This window comes from Convolutriloba macropyga, chromosome 4 (assembly GCF_964194025.1).
Source record: "Convolutriloba macropyga chromosome 4, txConMacr16.3, whole genome shotgun sequence".
In the NCBI taxonomy this organism is placed as follows: Eukaryota; Metazoa; Xenacoelomorpha; order Acoela; family Convolutidae; genus Convolutriloba; species Convolutriloba macropyga.
Genome location: NC_134471.1, coordinates 33,472,616 through 33,499,801, shown reverse-complemented (window position 1 = coordinate 33,499,801; position 27,186 = coordinate 33,472,616). Strand labels below are relative to the sequence as shown.

At 34.5% G+C, this 27,186-nt stretch overlaps 1 protein-coding gene across 2 annotated transcripts in view; it reads left to right on the top strand.

The window, feature by feature from the left end:
- The window catches only part of LOC142337630 (uncharacterized), a 448,376-nt gene that overhangs the window by 409,571 nt on the left and 11,619 nt on the right, over positions 1–27,186 (top strand). For both annotated transcript variants that reach the window (XM_075387006.1, XM_075387005.1), the window contains 5 exons: positions 9,208–9,349; positions 9,667–9,939; positions 20,947–21,098; positions 25,808–26,017; positions 26,706–26,882. In XM_075387006.1, coding sequence (XP_075243121.1) covers positions 9,208–9,349; positions 9,667–9,939; positions 20,947–21,098; positions 25,808–26,017; positions 26,706–26,882 — 954 coding nt within the window. The remainder of the gene's footprint in view (positions 1–9,207; positions 9,350–9,666; positions 9,940–20,946; positions 21,099–25,807; positions 26,018–26,705; positions 26,883–27,186) is intronic.

Sequence of the window (27,186 nt, the reverse complement as noted above, 5' to 3'; positions counted from 1 at the left end):
TCGGACATCAAGTTTAATTAGAGGCTCTTATCGTATTCTTGCAAATGATTGCATATCGATTAAACGTTTTGATTTTGACGTGTTCAATTGATTATCCAAATGCTTTCCATTTGTTACTCCAAAATGTTGACGTTAAAATTTTGAGCGGCTCTACTCAAGGAAAATTAAGCGTGATCAAACCTCTCAGACAACAAACGACCGTTATTAGACCATTGGGACAATAATTGGTTATAACATCGTTTATCAGCAGCCAATACCTTGTCCAAGATCAACCGATACTTTTTCATGATTTTTTGTTCATATAAAATTAAGAGCAAGTTTTTGCTGACAACTTTAAGCGGAAATTTGAGTTTGGGGTTCATACAAGTGTAAGAGAAATTGGTCATAAAATTGTTTTATAAAATAAAAGAGCAATCAACTTCTCAGATTAAAGACTACGGGCTGACTCAAGCAGCAATTGGGTCTGATCAGAGCAATTTTTGCTGAACAAACTGTATTCGAATAGTTTTCGAGCCTGAATTAATTGCTCTCAAACGAAGCTTGTAGCAATTATATTAGACCTGTTGGTCTTTTTTATGCAATTTTTTTGTTTGACCGATGTTCGTCTGACCAATGTGACTTTTCGTCTTTAAAAACGGGACCCATTAGAGGCCCTTAGCCGCGTCTAGTAAGCCTTCAAGTGCTTACAATGGTGAAGCTACTGGGGAGGCCGTAGTTCAAGGTTAATGAGCCTAAAATGTTTCACGTCGCAATTTGTCATTTTTTGAATTTTTTGTTGGACCAGTCTGAAATGGAGGTTTGTAAAAGTTGATAAAGGTCTTTTGCAAGACGTAACTACTTTTTATGACCATTTTAAGAGCTATTTGTTAGAATTTTTCGAAATTTTTCTCCAGTGTTTGATAATAGGTAACTGCATAGTTTCTAGTGGTAATGGAATGTTTTTCAATTTTTTTATGTCATGAATTTTTGCAGTTTCAACTTTTTTATGTCATGAATTTTGCAGTTTCAACTTTTTTATGTCATGAATTTTTGCAGTTTTTTCATAACCTTCATTTTCTAAATTTATTAATCTTTTCGTGCCAGCAAAACTTTTTTAGTGCTTGCAGATACGTTACTGAACAGATTTCAGAGACAAAAAAGTGGTTTAGAACATTTAAATACATTATTCGGAAGTGTTCTTTTAGTTTTTGAGATTTCCAATTTCTTCAAGTTTTTGTCTTATTTCTCGATTTTTTCTATCTTTTTTGGTCAATAAACCAATTTCATGGCTTGTGCGTGGGTAAATGGGTATACTTAATCGCATTAAATATGTGTATCGGTGTAAAAGCCTCTACTGTCATAGCAATGATTATATTTTTGTTGAAGTTGTTTGATGTTTATTTCTGAACTTTTGAGCTTTTTTGGCTGGCATTGTTCAACTGATCTGATCAGATACAGTAGTATTAAGTTTTGTTTAATACTTTGGGTTGCTTTTCAGGACTCGTCCTGCTATATTCTTCTTTTTGTAAGATCTTTTGCACACCTGTTTTCATGACTTCAAAACGGGATAAACAGATAAAGCCCAGCGGTCATCGAAGATGCCTCAGCCGGGTTTAGTAGACTCTCAAATCCTTGGGGTCGTGAAGATACTGGGAAGGCCGTGATTATGGTTAAAAGGTTATATTGGAATTACTAAATCGAACAGTTTGCGTTTATAATAGCCGCCGTCAGCCTCTCAAACGGCTATTATTTAGGCGCTCTCCTTTTTTTTAAAATTCGCTTTACCTTTTGATCACGGTTTTCACGTTTGACTTCTGACTTACCTCACTCACTGTTTCAACGGAACGGATTTTAAGTTCTTTCAAGCATAGAATTACGGAATATAGTGAATATGGTCAAAGTCACAATAGCAATATCAAAAGAGACGGGATAAACCGATAAAGCACGGTCATTAAGTCTTTGAGAATTAGGTTATCAAAGTTCATTAGAGTGTTTGCTGGCTAATATCGGTATTACGCTTATTAGCTTTCAGTTCAGAGGTTGAATTAAGTATAGTTTTAGAATCTAACTAAAACTGCACGCCAAATTAGAACACTTTTTGTCATTGAAAGCAGAAAAAATTAGTAAATTTGTGTATTCTTTTTTTTTCTTTTTCGGTTTTATTCGCTATGTGCATCAAGCGCTTTAACTGCGGCTATTTTCTGGAAATCTTCTGGCTATGTTTCGTGTTTGTCATTTTTTGAGTTTTTTTAACCAGTCTAAATTTGAGTTTCGTCAAAATTGATGAAGATCTTTTGCATGACGTAATAAGTTTTTTTTGGCCATTTTAAGAGCTATATGATTTGGTGTTTCAAACATACATTTTATGTCATTTCTTAAGGTTTTCAGCCCTAGGTGCCAATGAACCTCGTCTAAGGTTTGCTAATAAATTACTGCATGGTTTTTAGTGGTAATGGAGTGGCTTTTAACAGTTTAACATCACGAATTTTAACATTTTTTTTTTATAAAGCTTGCAGTTTTTTAAAATTTTTAAATATTTATTATTATTTAAGTTTTCCCAGCCCCAGGAGCCAGAGAAAGTCCTCTAGGTGTTTATAAACTATTACTGAAAAATTTTTATTGCCCATGGAATGTTTTTCAACATTTTTGTATTACAAATTTTTAAAATTTGTCATTTTTAGTTTTCTTCAGCCTCAAGGGCCAAGAATCTCCTAGGGTTTTATATTAGGTTATTGCATAATTTCTGGTGGCAATGAAATAGATTTCAACATTTTAATGTCACAATTTTAGCGATTTTTGGATACAATTTGCAATTTTTTTGAAGTGTTTCTAAAATATTTGTCTTTTTGATGTTTTTCACCTCAGTGGCCAGGCAACTACCTTTAGGGTTTGATAGTATGTTACCGCATGGTTGCTAGGGGCAATGGAATGGTTTTCAGTTTTATAATGTCTCTATTTTTGCAAAATTTTAATACAATTTGACTTTCTTTACAACTGAAATTTATTGTTCCAGATTCATCGATCTTTATGAGCCACTGAAACTATTTCAGGCTTGAAATAGAGATATTGGATAGTCTCGGGAGACAATGAAATGGTTTTGAACATATAAATATTAAGAATTTTGGCATGATTTTGTTATATTTGTCATTTGAGTTTAACGATCTTTCATGGCCGGCAAAACTTTCTGAATTTCTGCATCTGGTTTTTGCTGACAGAAATCCAGACAAAAAGAAGGTTTTAAATATGTTTTCTGCAAAATTTAGAATCTTTGGCACTTATCAGTTTTTTGAAGCATTTCTCCTATTTGCATTTACTGGTAAATAAATCTCTTTCAAGGCTTGTTCGTGAGTTAATGAGTATACTCAAGGGTTTCATATTTTGCCTTCAGTGTAAAGGCTTAAGAGTTTTAGCATTGATTGTTTTTTTTGTTTAGTTTGTTTGATTATTTCAGTTTCTAAACTACTATTTTGTCTTTTTGGCTAGGGTTGTTCGATTGTTCTTCTGGTCAGGTGCATTATTTCTGTTTTTTATTCAATTCTTTAGATTGTATTTCAGGACTTGTCCTGCTATGTTTCTAACTTCGTCGTAGTTCTATTATTTTTTCGCTTTACTTAGTTGACAGTTTGTTTAACATTTCGCGCGAAATCTTTTTGACTTCTCTAGGCTAGTTTAACTCGTCTCTCATTCTGCAAAAAGTGTTTTTAGACTGCAGTTGATCAGCAAAGCCATTCAAAATGAACAGAGTCAGTATCAAAAAGCGAAATCAGAAACAGAAACGAAATAAACCCATAAAGGCCAATTTAAGATGCCCGTTACTCGAACTTTGTTCTTAGTTACCATCTCTAAAGCTTTTTGGTATTGATACTAGCCCCTGTTTCGTCTCACTACGAGACAATAGTATGTTCAGCACTAAATTGTGAGCTATATGTTTTGGTACTCCAAACATAAATACGCACATTATACTAATTTTTACATTTTCAGCCCTAGGTGCCAAAGAACCTCGTCTAGGGTTTACTAATAGGTTACTGCAAAGTTTGTAGTGGTAATTGAATGGCTTTCAACATTTTAGCATCACGAATTTTAGCAATTTTTTTAAAATTGAATGTTTTTTAATTTTCTGAACTCATGTTATCGGTTTTTCGCTGATCGTTGTGCTGCGTTTGCGCTTAAATTTAACAATGAATCTTTAATTTTAAAGATATTGTCACCACAAGCTCTAATGAGACTTTGGTTGTTTTTTCTGGTTTATTTTTTTTATAAGATACACTCTGTTTTCCCTGCCCTTCCTTGGCTCTTATATAATCAAGCAATCTTTTGCGTATTTGACAAGTTCTCGTTTTTTCTTACCTCTGTGATTGAAAACCTTGGCAATCAAAACGCTGATCTTAAAAATTTATACACTTTGACTGCTTCCATTTTTCTATAACTGTGGTTTTCTGTTTGGCTGGTATTAGTCTAATGTTCTGCTGGTCAAGCAGTATATTTTTATTTTTCAATTTTTTAAAATGTTTTTGAGCGTGAAGATGGGTCGACTGATTGTTTCTGGTGAGAAAGAAATGCCTCTGAAGATTGTAATATAACGAATTATCATTAAAATACATTTTTTTGATAAGTCGACTTATCAATAATATACATTTTTCAATAAAATTTGGTAACTTCCGTCATTGCGCAGTTATTCAATCTTGAGGACACTGAAACTTTTCCAGGGTTTTGAAATAAATCAGCTCATTTCTTCTAGTTTCAGTGAAACTGTTTTAAGCTATAAATATAACGAATTTCAGCGACTTTTTTAAATTTTGCTTCTATAAAGTTTTTCAAAAATTATGGTAATGTTTCAGTTTTTAATAGCCGCCCTCATCTTCTCAGCCGGCTATTATAGCGCTCCTATTTTTTACAATTCAAAGAATTTGAATTATATTGGGGCGCTGTCTTTTTTATTTTTAAGATCTGTTCACACATGTTCATGATTTTTGAAGTCAAATTGGAGTAGTGATTTTGGTCACGCCGAAACAGGAAATGGAGCGAAAAAGCTAGTTGTTTTGTGGCGTGAATTTGTTCGCTCGAATTTTAAAGTAGAGTGAGAAAACGGTGTTTGAACAAAAATTCGGTTTCTCGGTAGTGGTTTTTTGTTCACATGCGGCAATTTCACTCTGATTTTTACTGTTTTTTTCGATTTTTTGGATCGGATTTCTTTCTAAATGGTTTTCCCAATCCATTCACAGCTCATTCTAGGCCTAGTTTTTTGTTTGAATTAAATTTTCATTTCTCGCTAGTGGTTTTTTTGTTCACATGCGGCATTTTGACATTGATGTTCTGTTTATTTCTTAATTTTTTGTTCTGATTTTTTTCAAAATGTTTTTCTCAATTCACTCATAGTCCATTCTAGGTCTAGTTTTTCTGTTTAGTCAATGAAAATTTTTTGAATTGTACGTCAGGACTTGTCCTGCTATGTTTTTTTTTCGTCGTCATGATTTTTGTTACAACCATATGACGCCACAGCGACTTTTTGTTCATTCGTTCATGAAATTTCAACTGAATTGCATGTGTGACGTCATTTTTCGCTCTTAGTGGAGCGAGTTTTTTTGTTCATGCGCGTGATTAAATTTTTGGTCACACTTGACTTACCTCACTCTCAAAAATGACTTCCTCACTTTGAAATTGACTTTTATTTACTTTAATTCAAAGAGATTAGGTCAATTGAATGTGTCACTCTGAATGAAGGTTATTTAAGGGCAGCTGATAGAGGCAGTAATAACTTGTTCAGATTCCTATTCAAAGTATAACATCCCAGCCTTCAATGAAAAGACTATTTTTTGGTCTGTCTTTCAGTTTTTTAGCCTGCAAATGTTTCTCTTTACCTAATTTTGCCGCTCTTTCAACATTTTGCGTTAAATCTTTTTGACTTCTCTAGGCTAGTTTCTCTCTTCTCTCATTCTGCTAAAAGTGGTTTTGAACTTCAGTTGCTCAGCAAAGCAATTCAAACTGAACAGAGTCAGTATAAAAATTGAAGTCAGAAATAGAAACGGGATAAACCCATAAAGCCCTATTTTAGATGCCCGCTATTTGAACGTCGTTCTTATAAGTATTAATTACCTCTCTATAATGCTCATTGGTATTGATAGTAGCCCCTGTAGCCTCTCTCTAAAAACAGAGGTATGTTCAACTACGAAATGCCATCAAAATAAATCGGACTTAAAAAATGTTTTTGTACAATTTTTTTTTCAATATCTATTCTTTCAATCCGAATCATGCTTATTGGAATCAACGGCGGCTATTTTCCGGCAATCTGCCAGGTATGTTTGATCTTTGGGATCCAATGAATCTTTTAGAGGCTTGATTAAGGGTTATTAGAAAGTTTTTAGCGAAAACCAAAGTTGTTTTTGAAATTTTAATACCACGATTTTTTGCAACGTTTCGTGTAAACTTTGTATTCTTTCAATTTTTACAATTTTTTTGTTATTTTTCGAGTGTTTCGGTCTGTAGTGGCCGCCAAAATTTTTCATTGGTTGCTGCTTCCATCTTAGGTTATTAGTTTTGGTTTTCAGAATATTAGCTTCAAAAACGTGAGCAACTGGTTGGTGATTTGCGCTAATATCGTCAAATTGTTAAACTCGTTCTTGCTTCTGTTTCTCTCTTGTGTGTGGCCAGATTTCTGCCAAACTGCAGTTTAGTTGCTTTGAAGTTTTGTTTATTCTTTTCTTACCTTTGTTATCAAACACTTTTGTGTTCAACTCGCTGATCCTTATAGTTTATACTAATTGTTATTTTTCGTGTGTTTCGATCTGTAGTGGCCACCAACATTTTTCATGGGTTGCTGCTACCGTCTCAGATTTTTAGTGTTAGTTTTTAGAATATTAGCTTCAAAAACGTGAGCAACTTGTTTGTGGTTTGCGCTAATTTTAATTTTTTTCACTCGTTGTTGCTTCTGTTTGTCTCTTATGTGTGGCCAGATTTCTGACAGAGTGCAGTTTAGTTGCTCTGAAGCTCTGTTTACTCTTTTCTTGCTTTTGTAATCAAACACCTTTGTGTTCAATTCGCTGATCCTAATAGTTTATACACCTCGATTGCTTTTATGTCTTTTCAAACTTTGTAAATCTGTTTTTTTATGATTGGCTCTCATTATTCAATTGGTCTACTGGTCGGGTACAATAGTTTTTAGTTTTTCTTTCAATTCGTTCGTTTGTATTTCAGTATTTATATGGCTATATTTTTTCTTCGTCAAAAAAAATTGGTTTCGCTTTACCATAAGTCAAAGCTTGTTCAACATTTTGTGTGAAACCTTCTCTAGCTAGTTTTACTCTTTCATTCTGCCCTTTCATTAAACCCATAAAGCCCGCTACTTAGGTGCCCGCATTTTAGGTGCCTGCTACTTGAACTCTTCTCCCTGTAAATCTTAGTTACCATCCCTAATGCTTATTAATAGCCGCGAAGCGATGCTACTATTGGCTCTCTCTTGGTTTTTTATTTCATGATTTTTTTACGACCATATGACGTCACAATCTGCTTTTTGTTCATTCTTTCATGTAATTTCAACTGAAGTGCGTGTGTGACGTCAATTTTTGCTGTTAGTGGAGCGAGTTTTTTTGTGCATTCGCGTGATTAAATTTTTGGTCACACGAGACTTACCTCACTCTCAAAAATGACTTCCTCACTTTGAAATTGACTTTTATTTACTTTAATTCAGAGAGATAAGGTCAAATGGGTGTGTGTCACTCTAAATGAAAGTCATTTGAGAGCAGGTAACAGAAGCGGGGATAAATTAAACAGATTGATTCTTAATCAAAATATAACATCTCACCACTTAAGAGTTTTTTTTCTGTTTCTGTTGTTCTCTTCTTGAGACTGCAGATCTACAAAGCTATTGCGGCTATTTTCTGGCAATCTGCCAGCTATGTTTTAAGATCTGTTCTCTCATTTTCATTTTTTGAAGTCAAATTGGAGTAGTAATTTTGGTCACGCCGAAACAGGAAGTGGAGCGAAAAAGAATGGTTTTACCGCGTAAATTTTTCACTAAAGTTTTAAAGTAGAGTGAGAAAACGGTGTTTGAACAAAAAATTTGCTTTCTCGGTGTTGTAATTTTTTTTGTTCACATGCGGCAATTTGACTCTGATTTTTACTGTTTTTTCAAGTTTTTCTTTGCTTTTTCTGAATGGTTTTCCAAATCTCATTCTTGTCCATTCTAGGTCTAGTTTTTCTTTAGTCAATGAAAATTCTTTGAATTGTTGGTCAGGACTTTTCCTGCTATGTTTTTTATTTCGTCGTCAAGATTTTTGTTACAACCATATGACGTCACAATCACTTAAATCGGCTTTTTCTTCATTCATTAATGCATTTTCAACTGAATGCGTGCGTGACGTCATTTTTCACTATTAGTGAGCAAGTTTTTTGTTCCTTCGCATGATTAAGTTTTTGGTCACACGTTATTTACCTCACTCTCAAAATTAACTTCCTAACTTCTTCAACTTTATATATAATTCAAGTTTATTTAAGAGCAGCTATTAGGAACAGCAAAAAGTTATACAGTATCTTAATCAAAATTTAACATCTCAGCCCCTAATGAAGAGAAATAATTTCCTTTTTTGGTCTGTCTTTTTGCTTTCTGCGGCTATGTTTTGTTTAGTCCATGAAAATTCTTTGAATTGTATGTCAGGACGTGTTTTTAATTCGCTTTGCCTTTTGATCATGTTTTTCGTTTTACATAAGTCACGATTATGACTCTTGAATTCTGACTTACTTCACTAACTTTTCCAACTGATTGGATTTTCTCTCAAGTATTGAATTACGTAATGCATTGATTACGTCAAAGTCGAAAGACAAAGTCAAAAGAAACAGGATAAATATGTGAAGCCCGGCCTTTAAGTCATAATACATTAGGTTTTCAAAGTTATTTTAAAGCGATTGACAGCTGGCATTTGTATTATGCTTAATCCTTCAGTTTAGATGCTGAATTAAAGATAATTTTTAGAATTTAACCGAAAATGCAGTATTGATGCTAGCCTCTGTATCCCCTCATTAAGAAACAGAAGTATGTCTAACTAAGGAATGACATCAAAATAGTTTGCGCTCTAAAATTTTTTTTGTAGAAAAATTAACTCATTTCTTTCAATCTCAGTCGGGGTTATGGTAATCAATGCTGGTTTTTATACGCCAATCTGCCGGGTATGCTTCTGCCTTGGACAGTTGTTGACTTGAGCGTTGTGTCTGTTTGCAAGGTTTTAATTTTTGCAGATTAATGAGGTGGACGTGACCACGGGCATCGAGGGAAGAGACTCTGCGGTCAACATCCTTAGAAGTGTCCTGGAGGTCTGCATCATACTAGTGAGGAAGACCACCACCGCCTCCGGACCAGACAGCAACCACTTCACATTCCGTAAGCAAGCAACAATCATTTGTGGTGAGAAACATAACATTTGGCCTGGGTTATGATAAAAGACTGTTTCTTGCTTCCTATCGCAGAGAGATCTTTTTGGCTGGTAATTTATGTACCTATTGCAGTTACATTCACTACCCAGAACTAATGAGCATATCGCGACATATTTTAGAATAGTTGAAAACTTCTCTTTTTGAAACTGCTTTAAGATCCTGTAGATTTCGCTTCTGTTTACTTTTTTCATATGAAGTAACATTTGAAAACAACCCCACCATACCTTATCGCTTAAATTGTTGGAGATATATTGCTGTTTTCAGCTGAAGTATCAAATGAAACAACAGGAGATACAGCCAAACTGGACCGGGTTCCCTCATCTTCAAGTAGAAGGGGCAACCGTGTTCACAGCCCAGCTACCTCACCGCCTCCAAGTAAATTGACATCTGATACATCTGAGCCTATGTCTACAGCTGGCCAGGTTGTTGACAACAATCTGCAACCTTCGATAACGTCAGCGCGATTAATGCAAGATCCTGTGAATGGAACTTTAAACGTGCAAGTTCAAAATCAGTCCAAGATAGCGCCTTCCACAGGTAAACTATTCAAGAACAGGCGCTGCTGCCTTGTCGTTTGACTTTTGGACTTGGAATATTGCTTTTGAGAGATTGGCGCAAATGGATAACCGTTTTCAGCCGTTTTTTGTCCATTTCGCTCAATTTATATTGCTTTTATTTTTAATAGCCACAGAGCGATAGCTGAGGCTATTATTGGCCTTCTCTTGGTTTTTTTACAATTAAAAGAATTTGAATTGTATTGGGGCGCTGTCTTTTTACGACTCGGAGAGGAGTATTGGTTTTCTCTCGGTCTTTTTACGACTCGAAAAGGAGTATTGGTTTCCTCTCGGTTTTTTTTACAGGAAGTAGATTTGTTCACGTGGCATTTTGACCTAAAAGCGAAAGTGAGAAAAGCTGTCTTGGTGAACAGATTTTCGCTAAGCGAGAGAAGTTTTTTGATCATGCGCTGTGTTTAGTGAATGACTTTTTGACTTTGAAAAGTAGTTTTTGACTGAATTGCACATATAGATAACCGTTTTTAGCCGTTTTTTTCGTCTAAGTTGCCCAATTTTTTTGCTTTTAATTTGGTTTCTTAAAGAAATAAATTTTATTCGATATTATATTGAAATGTCAAACTCGGAAATTGATACCACAGGGTTTTGCAGAGCCTGAAAATGCGTTTCAAGTTGAAAATTGGCAAATAATTTTTGATTTTTTAGTTAATTTTTGGGCATTGTTTTGGACATAATTTTTGTTAAAATTGTACATATGCTAATCCGATTTTGGTAGATTTTTTCCGATGTTCGTCAGTTTTTCGTTTGTATTTTTTTGCTAGAAACAGTTTTTTGCTAGAAACAGTTTTTTTGTGCAACATTAGGGACGTTAATTTCGTTTCAATAAAAATTCAATCATTTTTTGGCGTTAAGTTTTGAAAAAACAGTTGAAACTTTTTCATAAATGCAGTCTTAACTTAAAAGTTCTTTGACCATTTTTTTTGCAAAATGTGTCAATGTGTCGTATTTCGTATTTATGAATTCTGCTTTTTCCTATTTTTTGTTCTCTTCAGGAGGATAGATCTTTGTATCGGATGACTAGTTATCTTTTCTATGTCTTGAGTGCTGAACAATGAAATATGAATTCGTTTTTCTTGAATTTTTTAAATTGTTTTTTAACTTTCAAAAATCAAGAATGCCTTTTTGTTACGGTGTTCCTTACATTGTGCCCATATTTATATTCTAGTTAGTATCATTCTAGTTTTGTCCTGGCACCTACATTTATTTTTCGTATATTGATTTTTCTAGTTGTAAAAAATAAATGATTTCAACTTTTTCTTAGATTTTCGTCATTTCTTTGATTTGCAATTGATTTCTTTCAACTTACGGCAGTACTGAGAGTTTATAGCAAGCTTTTGCCAAAATGTCCACTTATGACTAATTACTACAGCTTTCTTCCGGCCTTGTTATTAATTTAAACGATTTTTGCCTTTGAATATTCTTCTGCTGGTTATGTCTTTTCTATGATCAATTTTATTTTTAATAGCCGCCCTCATCTTCTCAGCCGGCTATTATAGCGCTCCTTTTTTTACTTCGTCGATCTTTTTTTCGCTTTACCATTTTGCCGCTTTTTAGCATTTTGCCTGCATCTTTTTGACTTCTTTAGGCTAGTTTCTCTCTTCTCTCATTCTGCTAAAAGTGAATTTGAACACCAGTTGCTCAGCAAAGCAATTCAAAATGAACAGAGTCAGAATAAAAAATTGAAGTCAGAAATAGAAACGGGATAGACCCATAAAGCCCAATTTTAGATGCCCGCTATTTGAACGTCGTTCCTATAAGTGTTAGTTACTATCTCTTATGCTTATTGGTGTTGATAGTAGCCCCTGTAGTCTCTCTCTAAGAAACAGAAGTATGTTCAACTACGAAATGCCATCAAAATAAATGGACTTAAAAAATGTTTTTGTACAAAAATCTTTTTTTTCGATATCTTCTATTCTTTCAATCCCAATCATGCTTATTGGAATCAACGGCGGCTATTTTCCGGCAATCTGCCGGGTATGTTTGAAGTCTAGTTTGTGTAGAACAAGGAAGAGGTGTTTTCTTTTTTGTCTTAATCGCAGTTATTGGAATTGTAATTATAGGTGTTTTCTGATTCTTAAATTTGAGCTTTCTTTTTTTGAAAAGATTTAACTTAGTTTCTAAGATTATTATCTGCCGTTTGCTTTCGCAATCTTTTTCAGATTAGAATCATGAATTATTTGAGGGCTATTGATAACCTTGTCAGCTTTTTCAGAATATCAGGTTTTTGACCACCTTAATTATTTTGGATTTTTTAACGTTACCAAACGTTTTCAATAATATAAAATTTTGCTGCATTTTGTTTCTCTCTCTTGATGACAGTGGTTTAAGTTTCACCAATTTTTAGAGCAGACCTGGGAAGGTAACGAGTTAATGGTTTAATACAGAAGTTAGTGGCTTCGGTTGCAATTACGGTTTTGTTAGTGAAGTTCTGACGCTTCGAGTCGCTTCCGGAATTCTTCCGCTTATGTTCTTTTACAGGAAGTAGATTTGTTCACGCGGCATTTTGACCTAAGAGCAAAAGTGAGAAGAGCTCTCTCGGTGAACAGATTTTCGATGTTTTTGATCATGCGCTTCTTTTAGTGAATGACTTTTTGACTTTGAAAAGCAGTTTTTGACCGAATGGCACATGTAGATAACCGTTTTTAGCCGTTTTTTTGACTAAGTGGCCCATTTTTTTGCTTTTAATTTTGTTTCTTATAGAAATAAAGTTTATTCGATACTATATTGAAATGTCAACCTCGGAAATATTATCCACAGTGCTTTGCAGAGTCTGAAAATGCGTTTCAAGTTGAAAATTGGCACATTTTTCTTGATTTTTTAGTTCGATGTAATTTTGTTTTATAAAATTTGCATACGCTAATCCGATTTTCGTTAGTTTTTTGTTTGTATTTTGGTTGTAATTGCTAGAAATAGTATTTTTGTGCAACATGAGGGACTTTAATTTCGTTTCATTAAAAATTCAATCATTTGTTGGCGTTAGGTTTTGAAAAACAGTTAAATCTTTTTCATAAATGCTGTCTTAAAAATTTTTTAGACCATTTTTTTGCAAAATGTTTCAATTTTTGCATTTATGAATTCTGCTTTTTCCTGTTTTTTGTTCTCTTCAGGAGAATAGATCTTTGTATCGGTTGATTAGTTATCTTTTATATGTCTTGAAAGCTCAACAATGAAATGTATTCGTTTTTCTTGAATTTTTTTTTTGATTTTTAACTTTAAAAAATCAAGAATGTGTGTTTGTTACGGTGTTACTTATATTGTGGCCATATTCTTTGAATTCTAGTTAGTATCTTTCTATCTTTGTCCTGGCACCTACTTGTTTTTCGGTATATTGATTTTTTCACTTTTTAGAAGTGAATGATTTCAGCTTTTTCTTAGATTTTCATTTTTTGGTTTGCATTTGATTTCATTCAACATATGGCAGTACTGAGAGTTTGATAGCAATTCTTTCCCGCTATTTCCACTTAAGACTACTTACTGCAACTTTCTTCCGGCCTTGGTATTAAATTAAAAAATTTTTGCCTTTGAATAATCTTCTGCTGCTTTTGTCTATTCTATGAGCAATTTAATTTTTGAATTAGTATGAAATCATGTTGTCTAGCATATGTACAAGGAACAAGTTTGTTTGTTTTTTGTTCTAATTGCAGTGATTAGAAGTTTAATTATAGAAGTTTTCTGATTCTTAAATTTGAGCTTTCTGTTTTGAAAAGATTTAACTTGGCTTCTAAGATTTATCTGCCGTTTGCTTGCGCGATCTTTTTCGATTAAAATCATGAATTATTTGAGGGCAATTGATAACCTTGTCAGCTTTTTCAGTCTATCACATTTTTGAACACTTTAATTATTTCGGTTCTTTAACGTTACCAAACGTTTTCAATGATCTAAAGTTTTGCTGCATTTTGTTTCTACTGGTGACAGTAGATTAAGTTTCACCAATTTTTAGAGCAGACCTGGAGAGGTAGTGAGTTAATCGTTTACTTCAAAAATTAGTGGCTTCCGCTGCAATTACGGTTTTTTAAGTGAAATTTTGATGCTTCGAGTCGCTTCCGGAATTCTTCCTGCTATGTTTTTTTTAAGATCTGTTCAAGTTTTAGTGATTTTTGAAGGCAAATTGGGGTAGTGATTTTGGTCACGCCGAAACAGGAAGTGGAGCGAAAAAGCGAGTGCTTTTGCGGCGTGAATTTTTTTGCTCTAATTTTGAAGTAGAGTGAGAAGCTGCTGTTTGAACAAAAAATTTGCTATCTCCCTAGTGTTTTTTTTGGTTCACATGCGGCAATATCACATTGATTTTTACTGTTTTTTTCGATTTTTTGGATTGGTTTTTTTTCTAAATGGTTTTTCCAATTCATTAATAGCTCATTTTAGGCCCAGGTTTTCGTTACAATCAGATTGAATTTTCTCGCTAGTGGGTTTTGTTCTCGCTATGTGCATTTTGACATTGATTTTCTATTTTTTTTAGAAATGGTTTTCCCATTTCACTCAGTCTTTTCTAGGTCTTGTTTTTTTGTTTAGTCATTGAAAATTCTATTTAGTCATAGAATTGTACGTCAGGACTTGTCCTGCTATGTTTTTTTATTTCGTCGTCACGATTTTTGTTACGACCATATGACGTCGAAATTACTTCAAATCTGCTTTTTGTTCATTCGTTCATGCAATTTCTACTGAATTGCGTGCTTGACGTCATTTTTCACTCTAAGTGAAGCGAGTTTTTTTGTTCAGTCGCGTGATTAAATTTTTGGTCACACGTGACTTACCTCACTCAAAAATGATCTCCTCACTCTGAAATGGACTTTTTACTTTAATTCGAAGAGATAAGGTTAAGTGAGTGTATATCACTCTAATTGACGGTTTTTAAGAGCAGCTAATAGAAGCAGCAATAAGTTATACAGATTCCTAATCAAAATTTCAAAATCTCCTTTTTTAAAGAAAAGACCAATTTTTTTAGCGGCTATTTTCTGGCAATCTGCTAGCTATGTTTTTTTAATCCACGCTGCATTAATATGTAGCCCACTGTAGTTGATAAGTGCTTTTGAGAACGCAAATATTGCCTTTCTAGTGCAAAATTGGCTCAGATTTTCATTTTTTAGTCAAATTTTGGTCTTTTCAATAATATCTTTGATTGTAAAGAAATGGGGGTTTCGGCTGCGATTTCGTTTTGTTTTGGAGGGTCTGACCCTAATAGTGGATTTTGGAATTCTTCCGGCAATGTCGTCTTTATTGCGTCAATATTTTTGTCAAGAGACCATCACTTCAAAGCTTTAATTCATGCAAGTTTGACTTATTGTGTGCGTGACGTTATTTTTCACTTTTAGTGCAGCGATTTTATATATAGGTGCAAGCTGAGCGTAACTTTGTTGCGGTGTTTGTGTTTTGTTGCCGTCGGACGCCTTCGCTTTCCATTTATTTACAGAAAGCTGAAAAGTCGGTTTTCTGAATGACTTCTTCCTCTAACTGCATTGGCGCGCGTGACGTCATCTCTCTCTCTTTTTTTACCAAGTGTTTTCTGAGGTCATTTGCGCGATTAGATTTTCACAATGCGTGACTTACCTCACTCAATAAAATTGACTTTTGCACTTTAAAACTTCAGTTTAATTTGAATTAGTGTAGGGTCAAAGGAACTAATTTGTGTAATAAAGGTCCCTAATAAAAAGGCTTCTGCGAAATGAAATTTAAAATGATTTTTAATAGCCGCCCTCATCTTCTCAGCCGGCTATTATTGCGCTCGTATTTTTTTTTACTTCGCCAAACTTTTTTTCGCTTTACCATTTTGCCGCTTTTCCGACATTTTGCATGAAATGTTTTTTTTTACCTCTCTTGGCTAGTTTCACTCTTCTCTCATTCTGCTAAAAGTGCTTTTAGACAGCAGATGCTCAGCAAAGCAATTCTTAATGAACAGAGTCAGTATCAAAAAATGAAATCAGAAATAGAAACCGGATAAAGCCCATTACTCAAACTTCGTTCTTAGTTACCATCTGTAATGCTTATTGGTATTGATACTAGCCACTCTGTGGTCTCACTATGAAACAGGAGCATGTTCAGCTCCAAACTGACATCAAAATAGCACTTTAAATTTGTTTTTACAAAAATAATATTTTCACTAGTTTTTTCTCTTCTTTCAATCCCAATCTTGGTTATTGCAATCAACGGCGGCTAATTTCCGGCAATCTGCGGGTATGTTTTTACATTCCCTTTATTCCAGGAGATAAAGTCAACTGAAGTTATGTCACTATATTTCAGGTTATTTGAGAGCAGCTAATGGAAGCAGCAATAAGTTTTACTGATTGATAATCAAAATATAACATTACTGCAATTAATAAAAAGGAATAGAATTATTTTTTTTTCGGTCTTTGCTCCTAATTAGGTATTTGAATCTGAAGTTGCGCGAATCTATCACGGCTTTTTATGGCAATCTTTCATTTATCTTTTTTATAGCTGCGAAGCTGTAAGCTGAGCGAAGCTATATTGCGGTGCTCTTGGTTTTTTTTGTTTCGTCGTCTGACGCTCTTTTTTCGTTTTACATTTGTTCACACAGCAAAGCTGAAAAAGTCAAATTTTTTGTATGACTTCTTCCTCTCACTAACGGCATTTGCGCGCGTGAAGTCATTTCTCACTCGCTTTAGCAAAAGTTTTAAGGTTATTTGCGTGATTAGATTTTGATCATACTTGACTTACCTCACTCAATAAAATGACTTTTGCACTTTAAAACTTAAGTTTAATTTGAATTTGTTTAAGGTCAAAGGAACTCATATGTGCAGTAAAGGTCCCTAATAAGAGGCTTCTGTGGAATGAATATTAATAAGCGTTATTAATGTATCGCTGAATGTTTTTTACCTAGTTTTTTTGAGTGGCGTCGATTTTTATTCAATTTAGATCTGTATCCGTTTCTATCTCTACTATACGGCACGCAGGTCTATTCTTTCGCAGCTATTCCGGCAATCTGCCGGCTATGTTTGTTGAGAACAAGAGCAGGAGTATTAAGTTTAATATTGATGAACTGCTAATGCTCTTAGTACCCAGGTATCAGCTTACATCCAAGGCACAATTTCGAAAAATTTCCGACGTACCTCGTAAAGCAAGAAAAACCTTTTCATTTATATGTGTATATGTATGTTTACTATGTATATAATATAAATTGAATGTTATCATAGCTGCGAAGCTGTAAATAGAGCAAAGCTATATAAAAAAAACACTGAATTCCGATCCACATCAACGAGTACAATTGATATTAGTCAGGCAGTGTAATTATTTAAATGGATTTATTATTTACATATTATAACAGAAAACTTGAGTTAAATTCAAATTATGTCGCATATCTCAAAATAAAAATTAATTAAGTTTATAAAGTCAACCCAACCAGTAAACAGTATTTCTAATTCATTTTCCAAATTTAAAGTCACGCCATGTTGAACAAGTAACCTTCCGCAAAAAGGGTTCCTTTTGTAAGCTGAGAAGAAAGTTCTAAGTTGCTTGGGGAAACTTTTTTGTCTTGTTTGATTTTAATTTCGCTGGGTAGTTCATTCCAATCTAGTATCGCTAATCTAACAAACGAGTTTTGCCTTTTGATAGAGAAAAATTTTTGGTCCCAGAACAATTCTGTTGTCCTTATAGACTCATGAAGATTCCAGGTGATTAAAGGACGTCCCGATGTTGGTGGAAAAGCAGGTCGTAACTGTTTTTTTATTTTCCAAAAGTAGTGTAATCTTTTTGTTTTTAAAAAGAGTTTTACGGGTAGTATATTCCGACTGCATTTAATATCTTGAACAGATTCAAATTTCTGTCTAAAAAAGTTGCTCGTAATGACCAGTTAAGCTGTTTCGCAAGAGACATTATTAAATTTTGCTCAATTGCGTGAATGATAACAGCTGAGTAGTGCAAGTGACTTAATACTAGGGCATTTAGGACAAGTATCTATAGTTTTTGTGGAATTGATTTTCTAATAGCATAAATTGTTTTTTTTCCTCGGGCCCTTTTTGTAAGATGTTTCACTTCCTCTTGAAACGTTAAATTGCTGTCTATGTGAACCCCTAAATATTTTACTTCAGGTTTCTCGTCTATTGGAATTGAATCTAAAATTATCGGTTCACTGAAATCTTTTCTTTTGCTCTTGCCAAATATCATGAATTCAATTTTAGAGGTATTAACTGTGAGGTGATGTTCATGAAAAAATTGAATAAGTTTGTTTGCATTTTGCTCTAACTTGATTTTGCTTTTGTCAATGGAGGTATCAAAAGTTAAAATAACGGTATCGTCAGCATATTGTATGAGTTCAGTTTCATTGTCAACTCTTGTTGCCATGTCATTAATGTACAGATTAAATAGTAGCGGACCAAGTACTGTTCCTTGTGGTAAACCTCTATGAAGCATTAGTTCATCTGATACGCAATCTAGTAGTACAACGGATTGGCGGCGGTTTGTAACGAAACTTCTTGAGATTTTTTGAGCTCTCATCAAAACCTGTCTTGCAGTTGCCTTCCCTGATATCCAAAATGTCATAATTGCTAGAATCAAAAGCTTTTGATAGGTCAAAAAATGCTGCTGTGACAAAATTGTTAATGTCAGTTTTGTTTCTGATGAATTCTGTGCAAAATAACAGGGAATCGATGATAGAAAACTTTTTCCTAAAACCATACTGATTTTTACTTAGTAATTTGTTGTCGCGAAGGTACTGACAAATTTGATCCCTCAAGATGGTTTCAATGATCTTAGAAAGACATGGGTTAATGGAAATTGGGCGATAGTTATTAGGTTCCTCAGGGTCATCTTTCTTGTATAGTGGTACAACATGTGCTCGTTTAAGCTCATTGGGGAAGCAAGATAATTTGATGCAGTAGTTCACAAGGAAGTTTAAGTGAGGAACAATGACAGAGCTTGAGTCTTTAATAGCCCATGCAGGAATGTTTGATGGTCCAATCGGTTTATTTCTCCCCAAGGCCCTAATTGCGTCATGACAGTCTTTTTCCTTTACACAGTGAAAGCTAAAAGTTTTTTGTTTAGGATTGCCTGTCCCAGAAGTCTGTAGTGGATGCTGAGGGCCTTGGAATTTCCCAAGTGTAGAGAAACGATAGTTCAACAGGTTAGCAATTTTTTTTGTTTGGGTTACATAATCACCAAATACGTTTCTCAAACTGTAGATCCTGGGTTTTGTTTTTTCAGTTTCTTACTTCATTTATCAGCATCCACTTTTTTCTGTCACTTTCTGCTGTTTCAATAAGATTTCTGGGAAATATGTTGAAATCGTTGTCATTAGAAATGCTAAACTGGTTTTTTAGATCAAAGAAATTTTCATAGTCTTTATCATTCAAAAACCTATCTCGATCTACAATCAGTTGTCTTGATTTTCTAGTTAACCATTTGTCTGTTATTGTAAAAAAAACTTTTGTCATTTCGGATAAAACATTTTTTAAGTGGAGCGCTTTTCGAAAGTGCTGTCGTAAAATTTTCACTGAAAACTTGTAGCATTGAATCCAAGTTGTTCTGAACGTACATTTTTTGCCAGTTTTGTTGTTCTAGGCAGTGTTTAAAATCAAGTGCATTATAGTTTTTAATCGAAAAATTTTTTCTGGACTGGTACCTTTTTAGTTTCAACATGAAGCCCTAATAGACTTAGAGTAGCAAAGTGGTCACTTTTTACTATGCTATCACAAATTATAGTGTCGTTTATAGTTGAACAGTCAGTAATAATGTAATCAATAAGGCTTTTGGTATTGTTGCCCCGGTTTAAATGAGTAGGAATTGTTTGATTCTTTATATGTAAATCATAAGGAAATATTACTGTTTCAAGCCTAGATCTTTCCAAGGTATCTAAATAGTTAATGTTATAGTTGCCCAGAAGTGTTATCTATTCGTTTTTCGTAATTGCATTATCAATGTTAATTGCAAGTTGGTCCAAAAAATCAGTGCTGTTTTGTTTATTGGGGTTTTAAGTAACATTCACTAGTAAGGATGGACAAGTTGGTATTTTCAATGAGACCCATACACTCTCAAAATTCCCCTTAAAAAGATTCAATCATTACGAATTTTTGGAGAAAAAACCTTTTGAACAAGCATCATAACTCCACCACCTTTTTTCGTTTTCGTTCCGGCAGGCGAAATACGGTCAGATCTGAAACAACAGTATCTTTCTTTTTCAGGATTGAAAACGTTTATATCATCAAACTCACAAAGCCATGTTTCTGTGAAACAAAAAATGCAGTTAGAGCCAAGATCGTGCACTAGAGTGCGTAGTTGTTCTTTCTTGCTAAGAATGCTTTGTACATTTAGATGATAAATTTTTATTTCCGACTCTCTTCTTAGAGTCATCATTGTATGTTAAAACAGGTCCTGAGTTTGTTTCTATATCACCAGCCCTTAGGAGTAGCGTTAAGCTAATCAGAAAAAGAAATAAAGTAATATTTTTACATCCTACAAATAAAAACCCTGTTTGTGGAACACCTTGTTTGGTTATCTGATGTTTACGTTTTTTGTACGCTGGAAACCTTGTGACCGAAATTCTGTTCATTTTGCATGAACTACTAAACTTTTATATGCGAATGATGAAATATCCTGTTAATGGAACTTCAAACGGTTTGGTTTTTGTTGAATTTTTTTAAAATCCACGCTGCATTAATATGTGGCACTCTGGAGTTGTTAACACAGTGTTTTCGAGAACGCGATTGTTTTGAAAATTAAATTTGGGCTGCAAGAGAAAATCTAACCTCGTGTACATAGTTTTCTCCCTGTATTTATTTCAATGAGTCATCGCATTTTGTAATTTCAATAAAAATTTCGGTCTTTTCCAAGTGACCGAAAGTTGTGAAAAGGGGTCGGACCATTATGTGCCTCCGAACAATAACAAGCCCCCTTGTTTCTTCACTATTATGACAAAAGAAACTAATATGGCATTCAGGTGAGTTAGAGGTGGCTGTGTTTCTTAAAAATCATTTTGATGATGCCGGCGTGCAATGTTGTAGAACATCATTAAAAAACAGTTTTTTAGGAGTGCATGACGACGAGCCCGGGGGTCTCGACCATGTGGAGGAAGTGGTCCTAGTGAAGACCGGGGAGCCACTGGGTTTCAGTATCAAAGGAGGCACTGATCACCCCATGCACATCTGTGGGCTCAGAGACACATCCGTCTACATATCCAAGGTGGGTTGGCTAATTCTTTCAGTTCAATCAAGCCGAGTTCATCATCAAGTTGTAGAACAACAAAAATGCGCACCCTTATAGAATGTTTGTATGTAATGAAATCTTAATAACGTGTCCTACCTCATATTGGTCATATAGCATTATGATGGCGGAAACGCGCAATATTTTCATGCTTGGTTATAAAGACAAAAATATTGTAGCGTGGCTTGGCTGATACACCTTTTATTCAGTTTTCATTACCAACTTTTTTCGTGATGTTGGAAAAACCGAACGTGTTCATTGTATCTTTCTTGAAGCAACATGTGTATGTTCTATTAAACATTGGGAATTGGGTCTGTGTAATTGAAGTAATCAGTTTGAATATGCATGCTCAAATTGTTTGCATGTTCCTGCAAGTACATAGCTAAATGTTGAGTTAACAGTACAGATAATGACATATATTAGTGTTGATTGAATTCAGGGGTTTTTCAGTTAGTGAAAGCTGATCGGAAAGCTTATCAATTGAACAGATTGTTCCCAAGAAAGTTTTCGCAATTGCGATTTTCTGATGTTTCCTCTGGCATTTGCCGAGTTAGTTGAACATTTAAACTTGCTTCTTTCACTTCTATAATTGTAATGAATGTCCGAAATTTCGCTAATCAAGCGCATTGCTTAAGTAAGTAAGTTAACGCCCAATTAATTCTACAAAAACCGTTGTAAAGCTGCCTGAGTTTTGCGAATTTGTTACTGCACTGGGCAGAGACTAATCTTTGTGGTATCAAAAGTAGCTCTCTAATTCTTTTCATCAGAAGAGAGGAACCAAAGGGTGAGCCATCAAATCCGTGAACTTATGAAAACCGTGAAAATTTTGTTGTAAGTACAGAAATTTTTTTAAGTAATAGTGTTTATATCTTTATTAATAGCTGCGGTAGTGATAGCTGCGCTTAGCTATGATTAGCCTTCGCTTTTTTCTTTGGTAAAGATTTTTGCTATGAGCATATGACGTAATGCATACTTCAAATCAGCTTTTATTCATTCATCCATACAATCTTGAGACTTAATTATGTGCGTGACGTCAGTTTTCACACGTATTGGAGAAAGTTTTTTGTTGAACTGGTTTTCGGTCAAAAGTGACTTGCTCTCAAATTGACTTTTCCCTATCTCCAAGTGAGTTGCTTTAATTGGAGGGGTTGAAGATATCTGAATTTAATTGAACGTTGTCGAGGGCAGCTTTGCTGTAAATGAGTCTAATTCTATTGAACAAGTAGTAGAAAAACTATTTTCTCTGTAAATTTTAAGGTCTCATTCTTTTGTATAGCTGAGAAGCTGTAAGCTGATTGGAGCTATATTGCAGTACTCTTGGGGTTTTTTGTTTTGTCTTACGCTCTTTTTCAAAGAAAAATGTTCACGCAAAGCTGTACAAGTCAAATTTTCTGAATTACTTCCTCTCACTAACAGTGTTTGCGCGCGTCACGTCATTTTTCGCTCTCTTAACCAAAGTATTATGGTTATTTGCGTGATTGGATTTTGATCACAAGTGACTTACCTCACTCAATAAAATGACTATTGCTCTTTTAAACTTAATTTTAATTTGAATTAGGTTAAGGTCAAAGGATTTCCTCTATTTATTAAAGGTCACTACTGAAAAGGCTTCTGCGGAATGAATTTTTACAAGGGTTATTTAATTATCGCTGAATTTTTTTACATAGGTTTTTAAGCGGCGGCAATAACTTTTCCCTATTTATATCTATTGGTTTCTATCCTTAATATACGCGACGCAAGTTTATTGAAGCTATTCCGGCAATCTGCTGGCTATGTTTAGTGCTATTTTGAGCTAATAGGTCTAGGGAGCTATCGCAGCTCTTCTGTCAATCAACCAGCTCAGTTTTTTTAAAAAAAATAACCGCCCTCATTTTCTCGCTATTATTGTGACCCTGTTTTTTTGCAACACATAATTTAATTATATTGGGGTAATTCCGTTTCGTCGTGCAGTATTATACTCTGATTCTAAAGTAGAGTGAGAAAACGGTGAGAATAACATTTAGTTTTTTCGCAGGTTGTTTTTTGTTCATATGGGGAAATTTAATTTCTGTTTTTACTGTTTTTTTGAGCTTTGTTTCCAAGTGCATCGCCAAGTCAATTCCTAGTAACTTCTATGTGTAGTTTTTTTGTTAAGTCAGTGAAAATTCTGCATTGTAAGTCAGATCTTATCCTGCTATGTTTTGACTTCAACGGTCAAAAATTGCTTCAGTTCACAGCTTGTTTAACATTTTGCGTTAATTTTTTTGACTTGTCTAGGCTATTTTAAATCTCTCATTCTACTTAAATTGCTTGAAGCAGCCGACGCTCAGCAAATATCCAGAGTCAACAACGTCAGTATCGAAAACCGAAAACAAAACTGGAAATGAGATAAACCCATAAGGCCCAATTTTTGATACCCACTGCTTTAAATATGTTAATAAAAGTTGACATCCCTATTGCTTATTGGTATTGGTCATCTCATTATGAAACAGGGGTATGTCGAACTTAGAAATGTCGTTAAACTAGTGTGTCCTTAAAAAATGTTTAGTACAAAAACCAATTTTTCTCATTTTTTTTCTTTCAATCCGTATTGGGGATATGGGAATCAATGGCAGCTATATGCTGGCTTTCTGCTGGTACCTTCTAACATTGTTCTATTTCAATAATACTACTTCAATTTTATGCTTGCCTAGTTGATTCGGGCAGCCCAATAAATCAATTTCAAATTTAAGTTCCTATGGTTTATGTAAGTTTGGAAGCTATAGATTTTTTGCGAGACGAAAAACTTGAATCACAAAATGTTAAAGTAAACAGAGGAGTGTGAGAACTTCATTCCACAAAATTCTCAACTGAGGCAACCATTTTTTTGTGCAAAATTGTGGAATCTCCTTGAGTAATCCTCCTCTGGTGACGTCAAATTCATTAAAGTACTATTACATTTGTGTACTTTTGTGGGAGTACCGATAAACCTTGTGTTTAGGTCTTTTAACTATTTGAAGAGAAAGGGTATCCGAGTTCCGTAGTCTAATCAGAAGTGGCATAAGGTAATTCTCGATGTGCGATTTGAAACTTTTTTGGATTATTAATAGCCGCCGTCAGCCTGTCAACGGTTATTATTTAGGCCCTCTCCTTTTTTTCTAAATTCGCTTTACCCTTTGATCAGGTTTTTTGGTTTTACATAAGTCACGGATTTCATCTTTGACTTCTCACTCACTGTTTCAACTGAATAGATTTTAATATCTTTAACGCATTCAATTACGCATTGTGGTGAATACTGTCAAAGTCAAAAGATCAAAATCAAAAGAGACGAGATAAACCGATAAAGCCCGGTCATTGGGTCATTGTGAATTAGGTTATTAAAGTTCATTAGGGTGTTATATAGCTGAGAATGTTATTAAGCTTATTAGCTTTCAGTTTAGAAGCTGAATTAAGTATAGTTTTAGAATCCAACTGAAACTGCACAAGTTAGAACTTTTTTGACACTAAAAAGACAGAAAAAAAATTCGGTTAATTAATCTTTTTTTCTTTTTCTGTTTCAATCCCGGTGTGCATCAATCGCGTCAATGGCGGCTATTTTCTGGCAATCTGTCGGCTATTTTAATGCTTTCAGATGCAATTTGGAGCCATTTTTGTTGGTTTGATTTTTGTATTTTTGACAGTTTTAAAGTTTTAGAATGTTCTTGTTGTTAAATTTTTGTGGTAATTTTAATTGTCGGTTGATTTTAATCAGAAAAGTGTGCTGAACAAGTTTTCGCTCTCTTGATTTTGGTTTTTTTTTTTTTGAACGCAGCAATTTGACTTCGATTTTTCACTTAGTCTTCGATTAATTTTTTTTTAAAATAGGTTTTTGTAGTCCATTCTTATTCAGTTCGAAAACTAGGTTTTCAATTGTCACAATAAATTTCTTCAGTTTTGTTTCTTATGAGTTTTCCTTGTATTATTTTTTACAGACAAAATTTATTTCGCTTTAATCTAATCTGCTATTTTAATATTTTGTCTAGGCCTCAGAGCTTATTGTTTTCTTCGCTCTATCTACATTTAAAACTTGAAGTAAACGGAATCAATGTTGGGAAAGTAAATGAAAAATTATGAACTTGATAAACCTATAAATTCCAGTTTTAGATGCTCGTTACTTTAACATAATTTTAATTAGTCTTAGTTACCAGTTCTAATGGTATTCTAATGGTTATCCTTTTATTAGGAAGAAGGAGTAGGCTGAATAACAATATCGAAAATCCAATCAGTAAAACTTATTTATGCTGAAAAAAACAATCCACTTTTCTTTTCTTTGCGTCTTTCAATCCGAGAAGGCTTCACGAGAAACAATGGCAGCTATTTTTTTTGTAATATTGAGGGTAAGTTGAGTGGTACACAAAAGAGTTATCAGGATGTAACTCGCCAGCATTTCACTAATGCCACCGCATTTTATATGCATTGCACTATCTCAGACTGGCTTTCGAAAGCTCATAGGTTAAAATCGTTATCGCCTCGATTTGAAGTCTTTGTAGCGTTCCAAATGTTCTTGTTGGCGATGTTTGAAGCTCTCAGATTTTTTGCGGGTCAGTGCTCATCATTTCTCGGTATATATTAGCAGATTATATCAGCGGCGCTTAATAGGATATAATTTGCCTGTGTTTTACAAAAGCTATGATGGAAATTGCGATAATATCTATCGGCTATTTTGTTCAATGATAGTCGTGACTTTTCAGATTATGCCAGAAGGACTAGCTGCTCGTTCTAACCTGGTGGTGGGTGACAAGGTACTGTTTGCAAACGGGGTCAACCTACAAGGCCTTACTCACTCAGACGCAGTCACTGCGCTTGTGTCACCACCCTCGCAGATTATTGACCAAGAAAGTGAACTGGAGTGTCTGACGCTACTTGTGGCACACGAATGTTTCCTATCCGGATATAAACAGGCCAGTTAAATATACATTTAATAAAGTGCGTTTACGACAATTAATATATATGAAAGTGGAACCAAACAGTCACAATTGATTCAATTGCTTGGGTATGTTGATGATTGTTAATATAATTGTAAACTTGTGAATGTTCAACTTTACGGTTAGACATTTGAAGTTACTTGGTTCCTCCTAAAAAAGTAGATGAATCAAAATACAAATCTATTAATAGATTATGAAGAGAAAACTAATTGATTTCCTATATATGACGTCAATAGGCTTGAAAAGCCAATTCTTAAGGAGCTTCAAAACTTGTGACCGTTCAGAGATGAAACAAATGTAGTTGTATTGGCGCTTAGTGGCATACGTGAGCTGTACTTGTTAAAGGTTGGCTTGACTGTTGCCAAAAATGTGTGTTTATGCGTCATGTGTAATAAAAACTTGGATTTTTGATGCAAAATAACAGTTAATACGGGCGACAAGTATATCCTCATCAATACTACGTAATAGTTCGGAAACGCTTGTTGAGGAATTCCACTCAGAAAAAGTCGTTTGCTCTACTATGTGGTGATGGTGACACAAATTCTGAAAAGCTACTATGACACCCCAGTTTTCTTAAATAGGCACTGAAAAATCATGTAAAATGAATTCGGTTTAAGTTGGACCTGAGTTAAAAGACAACCATTTATGCTCCACCATGTTGTAGATCTCCCTGAAGAAGCACCTGAGTGAATTGTGGGGACTGGTGATCCAAGGTGGAATTGGATACAAGAGTGCTAATCCATACGAACACATGGACGAGAGCATTTACGTCACAGGGGTGGTGCCCTTCTCACCAGCAGACAACTGCACACAGCTACAGCCAGGACAGAGGATCATACAGGTCTAGCAACTCATTTAGCTAAGGCTTTAGTTTACGCTAAATGCAATCATATAAACTGGCAACTTCGAACAAGGAAAAATTCATGTTCAATAGCCGCCATCAGCCAGTTTATCATTTAGGCGCTCTCCTTTTTTTACGACTCGAAGATAAATGGTTTTATTGAGGTTTTTTAAACCGGAAGTACTATTCGTTCAGACGGCGTTGTGAGCTAAAAGCGGAAGTGAGTACAATTGCCGTATGAACTCATTTTTTTCTGAGTGAGAGACAATTTTTGATCATGCACTGCGTTCAGTGGCTGACTTTT